We start from the raw sequence: 12,786 nt of genomic DNA, 5'->3' as shown, positions 1-12,786 counted from the left end.
AGGTATGCCCTATAAGAACTCACCTTCCCACTGTGGTTTGCATTTACAGAACATCACAATTGAGGGAGCGTCCGTCATTGATGGTGACAACGCAGCCACAAACGGAGTGATACACATCATCAACAAGGTACAGAATCACACCCTCCCACACAGATAGCCCGTCCCCTCCCTGTGTTACTTATCCTCCTGCACAGCATCTTTTGGGGGAAGAAATACTCAGCCTCAATATAAAAGTAACCTGTATTATACTTTATTACTTTTATTTTAAAACCATTTAGAGGCTCTACTCAGTAAGACTCAGTTACTGTTTACTTAGCCTGTATCCTCCAATGGGTCCTATTTAAAGTGTGGCCACATGCATTATATTACTTATTTATGAGAACATCTTACAAGAACCTTAGTATAGGGAAGTCATACATCCTGATGGGATATAATCAAGAACTAGAGGAGAGGTCGCTGGTTATGCATCACTTCTCCTCTCCCCCATCTGCATTAGTGTGCCCTAGAAAAAAATGGGAAAGGGTAGAAAAAGTATTGAGAAATTTGTAAATTTCTTCTAAGATGTGATTCAATAGTATGCAAAGGTATGAAATAGGATAAAAGTTTAATGGGAAGTGAGATTTTAAACTACCCTATAATTTTCAGTTACTATATTAAGATCTTCATTTAAAATTAAAGGAGAATTTAGGATAAATTGGGAAATTCTGAAAAGTGGAAGAATAAAAAAGATAATTAACTAATTTCATTTTAAATAAAATTATTCTCACTTGGCACTTATATACTCACTTTTTTAAGTTACAGAAAACATTAACTATTTCTGTCCAGAAAAGAGGCTTTTTGTAAGACTTCTGAGTGCAATACTTTGTAAAGACATTGCGATTCTCTTGTCTTACCGAAAGGCTCTAGAGAATACAACACTTTTTTGAGTAAGTTATATGTCACTTGCAGGGAACTATGCTGGGCTTATAGCTTCATTTATCAAAAGGCAACAATCCTTATCAGTACTTTTCTCCTCCAATACTGGCTTTCCAAAATACTAAAAAAAAAAAATAAATAAAAAAAAAAAGCTTTTTTTTTTTCCTTTTTCAATCTAAAAAAAAAACTTTTTAGAAAAAACATAAAGTTATGTTTTCTTCTTCTTACATTTACATTTTTGATGATCACAACCTCATTAGTAAAATGGTACCTCAACCCATCTCCTATACGGAGCGTTACTATCACGGGAGCCAGCCCCAGACCCATCTCCTCCAGGAAGCCTTCCCTGATCCCCACAGCCCCTATCACCAAGGTTGACATAGTGCCAAGAGGGTAAGTTCTAGGATCATACAGAATGTGGGTTCAGGCACAGCTGTGTAACTTCGGGCAAGTTACATAAGTTCTCTGAACCTCATTTTTCTTCCCCTGTGAGGATGAAACAACACCTTCTCTCTGAATGTCTACTGCCTAGTGAGACCTCAGTAAATGTTGTTTTTATTCCCTCTTCCTTCCTCTGAAATCCTGTGGGATTTCTTGATCTGGAACTCATTTGGCTGGCATAACTGTGCTCGTTTGGACAGTTGCTCTTTATGGACTGGGTGGTGAGCCCCTGTATGATGGCATGTCCTAGAGGGGTGGAGCCGCATCTTCTCCGAGTCCCTCAGCAGCATTACCACCTCGCCTTGTGTACAGTAATATTGGAACGATTGACAGCCTGCTAGGGCCAGGCATTGTGCCAAGTACCATGCATCGCATTATCTCATTTGATTTTTACAACAGCCCTAATAAAGTACGTGCCATTCTCCTCACTTCTCAACTGAGGGTCCTCTTGGTTAAGTAACTGGATTGAGGAAGAAGTTTATGTGAACACAGAGATTCATGGATGTGTGTCAACTGCTCTGGGTTGCACTGGCTCCCTAAGCAACTCCTTCTGTACCTGTCCATTGGACATTGTGTTCACCCTCATCAGGGCCACCATGAACAGTTGTGCGGGGTTTGCCCTGCCTAGAGGTGTCTGGTCTAAGGGTGGTGTGGGGCTGAAGTCCAACCCACTTCATTCCCCAAGCTACACACCCCTGTTTGGTCTTGCAAACTATCAGAGAAAAGGGTATGATTTGTAAATTTTCAGAGACCCTCATAATCGCATATTGTGATGTGACTTGAACCTGTGTGTTGGAGAGCAGCAAATCCTACCAACATAGGCTAACAGAATTTTGGGGTTTTCTCTCCCAGGTCCTAGTTCCCCAGAGAGGTCTAACTGGCTCCTTACCAAACCTGCTAACACGGCTGGACCAGATGCCTGACTATTCCATCTTCCGGGGCTACATCATTGCAAGTATCATGTTCTCTGCATGGCCCTCTGCTCAGGTTACCTGGGAACGGGAGTCCCTCACACAGTCCTGCCTCTTTCCTTCACAGCAATACAACCTGGCAAGTGTGATCGAGGCTGCTGACGCTTACACAGTGTTTGCTCCAAACAATGATGCCATTGAGAGTTACATTCAGGAGAAGAAGGTCGCAACTCTGGTAGGTATTAGCAACAATACCCTGGGAAATTATTTCCTAGAAATTCAAACACGTAACATTTTTCAGTCGATCAACCATGTACATTTTACTCTTTCATCAAAACTTCTTTGTCAAATCCAGATATTTAACATAAACTTGTGCAGAGACTCTGTGTACGCAAACCTTCCCCAGGCTAGAGCTGCTCATATATTTAGTTCGTACCCCTGGAAGCACACACTCAGGCTGTATACACAAGGAGGCAGGTGTCCCAGGGACCTAGAAGCATCTTCATGGCTGCCCCTCCTCCCGTCCCTGGCTTCTCCCTGGTCTCGCGCAGCAAGCTGTCAGCAGCTGGGACCTAGTGGGAGTGGACTGTCTCTGTCGTCCTCCTATTCTGCCCTCCTCTATCTTCCCTGGTTCCTAACATCTGGGGGTAAACGTCAAAATTTATCAAAGGATTTTGTGAAATAATAAAAAGCTCAGTCCTGCCACTCTGGTTCAGAACCCTTGGAGGGATCTCCATTTTCTGAATGACTAAGTCTAAACTACCTCCCCAGGTACTTAGGGCCTCCAAAGCTCGCCATAATTACCTTCTATTCAGTGCTGACTCCAGAATTTCCATTTAGAAGGATCCCAGGGGTTGTCCCACCCCTAGCCCATAGTGAGAGGACAAGTTTCAAACTGTGTTTGCACAGCTCTATTTAGGGTGACTGAGATGAGGATGCTAAAAAGATGTGGGCTGATACTTGAAGTCCCCCTAAGCCACCCTTGGGCTCACTGATGTCTCCCACCCATTCTCTGCAGAAACCATATGGTCTAACCAGAGTGATATATAGACCCTAAAGAAGGCAAAGGTGTGTTTGGTGCCTTTGCTCCTATGTACACACACATGCACACACATATAGACACACACACCCTCAGGAAGGCTGCCCTTCCTCCTCCTCCACCTCCTGACTCCTCCCTACCCATTCTTCCAGTCCAGTCTCACCTCCTCCGGGAAGCAGGCTCTAGACACTGGAGCTGCAGACAGTCTCTCCTGACTCTGACTTCAGACTGTTGGTACACCTTTCAGCACGTAGACACCCTGGTGTAAGGAATTGTCTTTTCAGCTGGGTGGGTCTTAGCTCTCTAATTAGATTACAAGTCTTTGAAGGGAGGAACGGTCTCTTCGATTTCTGTAACTGGCATGTTGAACAAGCAGAACTCCTGGGATAGAATTGAAAATCATCTTTACTGTGTCTCCCCATCCCTTTGAACCTGTTCTGTGGGGAATATTCTTTTCCTGCCCTGGGATAAAACCTCAGGCAATCCCACAGTCTTTCTGCTTCCCCCAAAAGTTGCAAACACACTCTCACTTAAGTTAAAAAAAAAAAATCCAGCTCCTTGTATTAGTCAACATTTTGAATTAGATTTAAAATTAAATCTTCTTCCCTCACTGTTCCATGCTCAGGCTTTATCCAGACAGTAAACTAGAGGGGGCTTGGTCCTTGAATCGATCAGGGTCCATCAGGAGACAGAAAATGTACCAGGGAGAGTTTAATATTATGAATTGTTTATTGGGTATAAAGCTATATAAGTATAGTTGAAAGGTTAAAAAAAAAGAGATATCACGGAACCATCTATGACCCCAAAGGCTGGGAGATCAGAGGGAAGAGGTCAGGATAACTAAAGCTTAGAAACATAGGGGAGCCCCCAAGGAGCTGTAACTCAGACCTCAGAGGACGGGGTGCCATTCAGCTGGTGTCTCTGACCTTGGAGGAGGGTCCAAGACCCAGGCCTCTAGGATGGGGCATTGCCCAGCGAGTGCTGGCATCTTGGAAGAGGGAGGGACATGATAAATCCAGTCTGGGAGTGACAGGCATCAGCTACCACTGCCTTGGTGAAGAAGTAGGCTGGGGGATGCCCATAGGACCAGAAAGCACAGAGGAAGCAGAAATCCTGCTCCCCACTTCTGCTCCAATGGGCCTCACAGTCTCCTCTAGCACTTAGCGCTGGCAGAACCTAGCAGGAGCACTGGCAAATGGGGAGGGCAGACTGTGGTCCCAGCCCCAGCCGCAGAAACGAGGTAAAGGGTAGCTTGGAGCTGAGAGACAGTAACTTAATTTACCTTCTCTCTTTCCCCATATGAGGCTTCTAGTCCCTTTCCTGATCTCACTGAACTCAGTTTTAGCCTCACCAGGTTTGCAGTGGAGGGGCAGGACCTGTTAGTGATCAGGAGTAGACATTAAGAGGGTAGGAAGGTTGTTACCTCACTGGTACCATCTTGAGATGCCATTGCTCTCTGGGCCTGGTAAGTGTCTCAAAGCTCCCTCGCTCGCTCTCTCTCTCAGGTTCTTTGGAGGCCACCACCATCCCTGGTGGTCTCATACTGTACCTGAGTGCCTGCATCTGTTCCTTCAGCCACTTATTTCCTTTCTTCTGGGGAGGCCTGTCTGCCCTCCTAGACAGCCATCTATAGGATAAGACCTAAGGCACCAGCTGTCTCAGACACAGCCACCCATCTGGTCCATGCACGCCCTCATCCCAGGTCAATGCTGGGGCTGCAGGGCTGTCCCAGGGTGGTGACAGCCTTCCTGCTCCACTGGGGATCAACCCACCGGGAGTCCCTGGCCCAAGACTGCTCAGGCCTGAGCAAGACCCCACAGACCACCCTCTCTGCAGGGGACACAGCTCTAGCCCTTGGCATCATCCCATCAACCCTCCTCTCATGACCCCTGAGATGAAAGGCAGGATGGGGTGGAGACTCTTCACAGCAGTTCTCACCAGAGAAACCAACTTTAAAATCCTGTCCTCGGTCTGGGTTTTAGGGTCACATAATTAGTTCTTCACCATCCGACATGGAAAGTTTGCGAGTCCTGCAAGGTGCTCTGTCTCAGGTTTAGTATTTATTATCCATTGTGCCCTGATGCCTCAGTCAGAACTTCCAGATCAACTGGCTACTGCTCTTGCAACCCCCACAGTGCCCAGCACAGCGGCGTAGCCCAGCTAGTGCCCGGGGCCTGGCCTGTGGTTGACTTTCTATCCTATGTGTCGTCCAGGAGGAGGATGTACTCAGGTACCACGTGGTCTTGGAGGAGAAACTGCTGAAGAATGACCTGCATAATGGCATGCACCGGAACACTATGCTGGGCTCCTCCTACCCGCTCGGCTTCTTCCTCCGGAACGACCAGGTGCGGTCCTCTCCCTGAAACCGGGCGTGGGTGTCTCCCGTCATTTGCACTCACTTCTGAATCGGGCACTCCCACCAGCACTTCTTAAGCCTTGTCAAGGGAAGATAGTTGTCTGTGTCTCGCTGGAAAGCACTGACTCAGCCAGGCCGTGAGGCTCCCCCCAACTCCCCCTGTCGCCAGCCCCCGGATAATCAGTGTGGCCCGACAGATGGCAGAAATGGATCCCAGCAGTCACAGGTGCCCTTCTCATACCAATTCCCAGCAAACCGACAGACAGTCCCCTAGCAGTCTCCCAGATGGACGGGAGCCTGGCAGCAAAGGTTACCTCCCAGGAAGTGCCATTGACTCCAGGGTCTGAGGAGAATGACATACAAACGACCCAACAGCCAGATGGATGAATGTTGTTCTCTCTGCTTTATACATTTGACACCACGTCAATGCAGCACAGACTGCAGTCCTAGGGCCAAACGACCCCCACACCTGTACGCCAGCACTTCTCTCACACGGCCGCTTAGCGCTTAAGATGTTCAGAACCCATAAAAAGGAAGTAGGGAGATTATATAAAAGTCTATTTAATTATTTCAGACATCATGTGGGAGGATCAATCTATGAAAACCCAACAAGAAACAATGTAAATCTAGTAAATTCTTATAAGAAAAATTAATAAAAACTGTTTAATGTAAACTAAACGCTAGATGAAAGTGAATAAAATTTAATTACACATTTTCAAGCTATAATATTCTTTATAAAAATGCAGTTTAAAAACCAATTTTCTCAGTGGTATCGTCATTGAATCACAAGTAAATTTTGTGTACAGTTTTTTTTTAACATGCTTGAGTTAAAAATAAGTCTGGTTCTTCATTACTTAGGGAATAATCTAACTCCAAATATTTTCCTCTGATGCCTGCAAATATCTTACCTATTGTGTCATAATTTTGAGAAGATCCTTTTAAATACATTTTATTATTTTTCCAGGTAAGGCAGGTTTTTGTTTATAAAGATCTTACATTTTTGTTTTTGTTTTTATGTGTATCATCTTTAATTTCACCATGTAGAAATGAATATTCCCATGCAGATACTTGAATCAATTTCAATTCTATCATGTTTATTTTCCATTTGTTTGGAAAGCCTTTGATCTAGAGTTTGTTGGGTTTTTTTTTTTTTTAACAACAGAGGCTTTATCTTACAATAGACAAGTAGTTCAAAGTTACAATATACAGACAACAATAGAAGTTTAGCTTTTACTGATACTCATTTACTCTCTCTTAGGACAATGGAGATATAGAAAAATGCTCTCTAAATGAGTGGACTTGTGTTCAGTTCAAACTTTTAATGCAGCTCGTAATTCTCCAGATACATCTTGCAATAAGAACAATTCAGACTTTTTTTTTAATGCCAAGTTAATAGTATTACTGCATCAGAAGTTCTGCTATTTTGATATTTTGAAATAGCTCAGCATATTGGAATTCTACAGATTTGTGTTGCACTTACCATTTGACACCAGGAATGGCTCCCTGCTTCTTGTCCAAATCTACACAGACCCTGGACCCTTCTGTGGACCTGAGCCATGATTTATCCCAACATCCAATGGAAGTTCATTTGACTCCAAGTAAATCATAAGGGACTTTAACATTCAGTGGAAGTTCAAGTTTAAAACACTTAGGAAGAGTCACTTTAATCTTGATGCAGTGGGGAGTTTGGGGGATGTTGTTAATTATTTTTAAACCCTTGTTAGATATAAACTTGACATCGGTTTAGTACCATAAAGAATACCCCTGTCTCCCAACCTCAGCCCTGGCTGCACCTACACATGCACACACAGCCCCAATTTTTCAAAGAACCATATGTTTTCAGTTATATTAGTTACATTAATGAATTAGTGGCTTTAATAATTTTGCATTAAGCAATCATTAAGACATCCTCCCACGAAAAATCAAAACAAAACAAATTACAACTCAAAGTTGATTTTGAGTTAGCAACATTTAGATACTGACTTAGTCCCTGTGTCTTGGATGCTTACAGACACAATAGGTAGAGACAATACAAACATACCATGAACCTCAAAGAAGCCCGAAGGGAAACATGGGGTAATTGTGACCTCTGAGCAGTCTCCACACACAGGAAAATGATGCGAGCTGGTGGAACACTTTTTACAAACCCTGAAACACTTCAATATGCTAGTTATTTTTATTCTGATGTAACAATCACTTCACCTTACTGAGTGGTGCTTGCCAGTTAACCAAGAAGTAGAGAGATGCTGAAAGGACACTGAGTTTCATTCTCCACGTCTTGGTTTTGGGAGGCTTCCACACCTCCAGGACCGCCAGTGACCAGCGCCGTCAAGCACATCCATGGAGCCATTTTTCCAAGGGCACTCACATCATGATCATGAGTCAGAATTTCTTAACAAAAACCAATCATCTGAAGGAGAGAGAGAAACCTTAGAGATTACCTGGAACAATCTCTTCCTTTTGCAAAAGAGGAAATTGAGATTCAGAGAGGAAAAGCAGCTGGCGCAAGCTCACACAGCTAGAAGGCGCCAGATGCAGGGCTGTTACTCAGACTCCCTTCTCCTGGGCCAGAGCTCTTCCCACTGCAGTATGCCACCTTCCAGGTGAATACTAGAGTACCTCCTAGGCTGTTGTCATACTGATACCCATCCCCATCTTCCCTATTTCCCTTAAAATGACTATAAGAAAAACTTAGAATTAATCCTCTTGTTCACAGCTCTACGTAAATGAGGCCCCGATAAACTACACCAATGCAGCCACTGACAAGGGAGTGATCCATGGCTTGGGGAAAGTTCTGGAAATTCAGAAGAACAGATGTGATATTAATGACACAACTGTCATCCGAGTAAGTTATAGCCAAGGCCAATGATGCAACTGAAGAGTGCTGGCTTCTTGTTTTATAATTTTGAAAGCACAGGACTCATGTCATAGAGTGTCATAGGGTGAATATCCTTGAAAGCTGAGGTGTGTATTCAGCCGTGGCTCTGCAAAAATAAGTGAGACTAGTGCCCTGCATGTCTGGGAAAGGCTGCCCGCAGGGCTGTGTTGAGCAGGATTCTGAAGCTGTGGTCTTCCTCGAAGGAAAGTATGCCAGGCCTGGCAGGAAGGGGGCACGGTGCACCCATGGAAGGTTTTAGCCAAGCCTAGTCTAGTTGGAGTGAAAAGATGGAAATGGATCCTTTCAGTATAATACAGGATGCAGTAATGGAGACTTTTATCTCCATGGGATAGTGTAGGATCTTTCAGTGACATTTATTGGGCACTGTTTACATGCCAAGCACTGCTCTAAGCATTTTACGAGTATTAACCCATATAGTCCTCACAACACCCTACAGAGAAGGTACTATTACTATACCCATTTTGCAGATGGGGAAAATGAGCCACAGAGAAGTTAAGTAACATACCCAGGATCACAGAGCTAGCAAGTGTCAGAGAAGGAGTTTAAGTTCAGGCAGTCTGGCCCCAAAGCCAGAACTGTGAATGACCACACTCTCCCGTCCCATAGGTGCCAAGCTAAGAACTAGTCACATTGGCTTCCCCCTGTTTTAGGAGCAGGTCACACTCGAAAATGTCTGTCATTCTCATCTTGTGCTCTTTGTTTTATAATAGTGTATGTTATCTCCACGCTGAACCCTCAGCTGGACCATGTGCTCCCAAGGCTGAGCACTGTGTGTGATGCATCATTTACTCTCAGAATCTGGCCCGATTCACTAAAAAGTGGGTTTTCAGTAAATGAGGATTGTTGTTAAAGGGATTAGGACTTAAATGAGAGAAGACCTTGACAGATTACAGGATTATTAGCATCAGAAGTATATAGTGGAAGGGGAGGAGGGAACAATTAGGAGTTTGGGATTAGCAGATACAAACTGCTATATATAAAATGAACAACAAAGTCCTACTGTATAGCACAGGGAACTATATTCAATATCTTATAATAACCTATATTGAAAAAGAATATGAAAAAGAATATTTGTGTGTATAGATATGTATGACTGAATCACTATGCTGTACAATGTAAATCGGCTATACTTCAGATTTTTACAAAAGTGTATAGTGAAGACAGCAACGTGCCAACATCCAGGACTGGGAGTAGTTGAAGTGCTTGTCTCAAAGGACATTAAAAGAATTGATCAGATGGGCTTCTGATTTTCAATTCTATACCTTAAAACCTTCAGCTTGGAGGTCTGGAAAATATTTGCAGCCTTGTTTGGAATAATGATAATAACTATGAAATGTTCACTTTGCCTCTGTTTTAACAAGGGAAAGTGTGGGAAGTGTCCTCAGCCAATCTGCCCATTTGGAACTAAACCACTAGTAAGTATTTTGCCTGCTTCAATGTAATAGTTTACAGATCCCAGGGAGGTCCAAATTAGAAAATAAATCTCAAGCATATCTCATTTCTTTGCCCTCATTCCTTCACTGGGTTTTAATTTAATTTTACTTTCTATATCGTATGCATCTTTCTGAAGTCTTGAATCCATTTTTTTGGACCAAAGTAAAATTTTCATTAATAAATAAACAGAAACAGCATTCATTTCAACCAATGCACACGCAGGAAGGGATTTTTCACCCTCTATGTCTTTCATATCTCAGTAGCCAGTTGAGCACTGGAGCAGGAGATCTTATCAGAGGAGGCAGACTTCACATCCACACCATATTCAGCCAGGATGAATTCCACCAGCCTGACTCCCTTTTACAGTGGAAGTTACAACTAACTTGCTCTAAGAAACACGTGACAGACTTGGGGGGAGGTATATGTCTTTGAATTAATTACCCAAGAATAGTGTTTTTTGTAGCTATTTATTGTGAAAGCTACTTCTTTTACATGAATTTACTGGACGATGCCCCAACCATTACAAAGAATAAACGCTCACGCACCCTCCACAGCATGACAGTAATTTACAACAGTAAAAACACTGTCTCTCACTTGAGTTTTCATTTAATCTTGAATATTGTGAGTCTTTGTAAACAGCCTTAATCTTTTCTGAGGCCAAGGCAGAATATCAATCAATCAATCAATAGAAACCAAGCCTCAGCTCAATCAATGTGTGGTGTTAGAAGGACATTTTTATCAGGTTTACACTAGGATTCTATCTGGCTTGAGTTCATCTTCTAGAGAAAAGTTCTTTTTACAGATTACCCCCCAAAGGTATAATTATTTTATATTTTGCCACCTGGTGTTCTGGCAGCCAACATTGTGTTTTGTGTTTTCTGTCTTATGAAGCAACTCCAAGAAGCCAGCCCCCTCCCTTCCCAGAACATTTCAGTTAGCGAGACAGCAATGTATCACCCACCTACTTGCTTTTAGAAACTGAAAAACTTTTTCCTAACTGAGGAATATAATAAATAATATAATCATTCTTATTTCATAGGGTGAAGAGACAAGGAGATGTCTGTATACCATTTATTTCATGGGCAAGCGATCCCTGTTCATTGGGTGCCAGCCAAAATGTGTGAAAACTGTCATCGTGAGTATAATGATTTAGTCAGCCTTGTAATTATTGCGGCAGCATTGAGAAATTTAATGTTGTACTTTGCAAAGTGCCTTTGCCCGTATCCTTTCTGCCATCTCCTCTTCTTCCTCCTCATTATCTTCATTACCATTGTCATTCAAAGTAGCAGTAGTGGTAGCACTGAAAGTCAGGACAGCTCTCTAAATCAGCACATTGGTGAAAGCTGCAGTATTCCATTGCGTGATGAGGAGATCGAGGGACTGAGAGGCTAAGAGGATTTCCCTGTTCTTACAGCAGGGTGAAATGCCCTGTGTGCATGCTTGTAAGCAAAAGAGAAAAGAAATGGGCAACTCCTTAAGGAAAGAGAACATGCATTTAGAAAGTGGGACCCCAGAGCTAGGTACCTCTGAGCTGTTGCTTTGCAATCTGCAGGAAAATTCCTTATGACATCCTGCCCTTCTTTCCCAGATTAGACATAGCCCCTGCTTACCATATAGAGGCAAGGTGGTTTGGCTCTTAAGGTGTGGATCTTGGGGCTGACAGGAGATTTTGCCTGTTAATCCACTCAAGGATAAAGGCAGGCTCCCAGAGCTACCTAGGGGGATGACAGACAGTAAACAAGGAAGTAAACAAGGGTTTTATTTCAAATCAAGGTGAGATCCATGAAAGTAACGTTCTTTAGGTTGAGGGGAATCTAAAGGAATGTTTCTCCAAAGAAGCTGAGATCTGGAGAGGGAGAAGGAATTAGCCTGTTAAGCACAGGGAAGAGAGTCCCAGGAGGAAGGGGAGCTGTATGAAGACCCAAACAGCTGGACGTGTTCAGGGCTGGAGGACCAGTGTGGCAGGAACCTGGTGAGCAGTGAAGCCTTCCTTGATGGGAGACATAGGCAGGCTCATGCCATGTAATACCGGGGAGACCATTTGCTTTTGAGAGGTGTAGCAATTATGAGGATGACTATGCTTTAGATAGATACTACCAAGTTGAGAATTCCTTTAAATAAAAATGGAGTATTCGTGGAAGCATTTTTAAATAGGCCATCTAGCATCGTGCTAAACAGGATCTTCGTTAATACACTTACACATATTAAGATTATGGACCAAGTGGATGTTGCTAGTATCTCTGGGAAATGAGAATATTTTTTATACCTTGCTGTATCGAGTAAATCTTTTATAACTAGTATTTACTGATTTTTAATCAGAAACGCAATAAAACCTGGTTTTCCTTTTGAAAGAAAAAAAAAAAAAAAAAGAACAAAGGCAGGCCCAAGGGCTTCCCTGAACTACAAGAAAGTCATTCACAGAATGTCAGAGGGCTCACCCACCTGGGCCTCCCACCTTCAGCACCAGATGAAATAACATACAACGCAAAGGGTCCGAGTTTGGGGACGGCGAGGGCCCCTCTGGCATTTCTTGGCTTACTCTTTACTTTGTTCCTGCTGCCTCTCCTTTCTCACTTTTATTCATCCTCTACTCCTGCTTGCCTTTTTCCTTCCCCTCCTTCCCACCTCCTCGGCAGAAGCCTCCATGCTGTTCCTGGCACCCTTGGGAATTGCATAGCCTCACCTGGTTCTCAGGGGACTCTGTCCCCAGTCCTCACAATCCCCTCCATGTGGGGTCAAAGCTACAGGCACACATCTAGTCCCACCTGCTGGAGTTGTGCACCTCAGCTGG

General features: G+C 43.5%; 1 protein-coding gene across 3 annotated transcripts in view; it reads left to right on the top strand.

The window, feature by feature from the left end:
• STAB2 (stabilin 2) overlaps positions 1 to 12,786 on the top strand; it is a 134,035-nt gene that overhangs the window by 72,854 nt on the left and 48,395 nt on the right. For all 3 annotated transcript variants that reach the window (XR_012510696.1, XM_074375158.1, XM_074375157.1), the window contains 7 exons: positions 50 to 127; positions 2,209 to 2,307; positions 2,395 to 2,502; positions 5,520 to 5,651; positions 8,379 to 8,507; positions 9,923 to 9,976; positions 11,035 to 11,130. Coding sequence is in view for 2 of the 3 variants with exons in the window: in XM_074375158.1 (XP_074231259.1) it covers positions 50 to 127; positions 2,209 to 2,307; positions 2,395 to 2,502; positions 5,520 to 5,651; positions 8,379 to 8,507; positions 9,923 to 9,976; positions 11,035 to 11,130 (696 nt within the window). In the remaining variant the exon portion in view is untranslated. The remainder of the gene's footprint in view (positions 1 to 49; positions 128 to 2,208; positions 2,308 to 2,394; positions 2,503 to 5,519; positions 5,652 to 8,378; positions 8,508 to 9,922; positions 9,977 to 11,034; positions 11,131 to 12,786) is intronic.

This window comes from Camelus bactrianus, chromosome 12 (assembly GCF_048773025.1).
Source record: "Camelus bactrianus isolate YW-2024 breed Bactrian camel chromosome 12, ASM4877302v1, whole genome shotgun sequence".
NCBI lineage: Eukaryota > Metazoa > Chordata > Mammalia > Artiodactyla > Camelidae > Camelus > Camelus bactrianus.
Note: the sequence above shows the minus strand (reverse complement) of the source record. Positions and strands in the feature narration are given on the sequence as shown.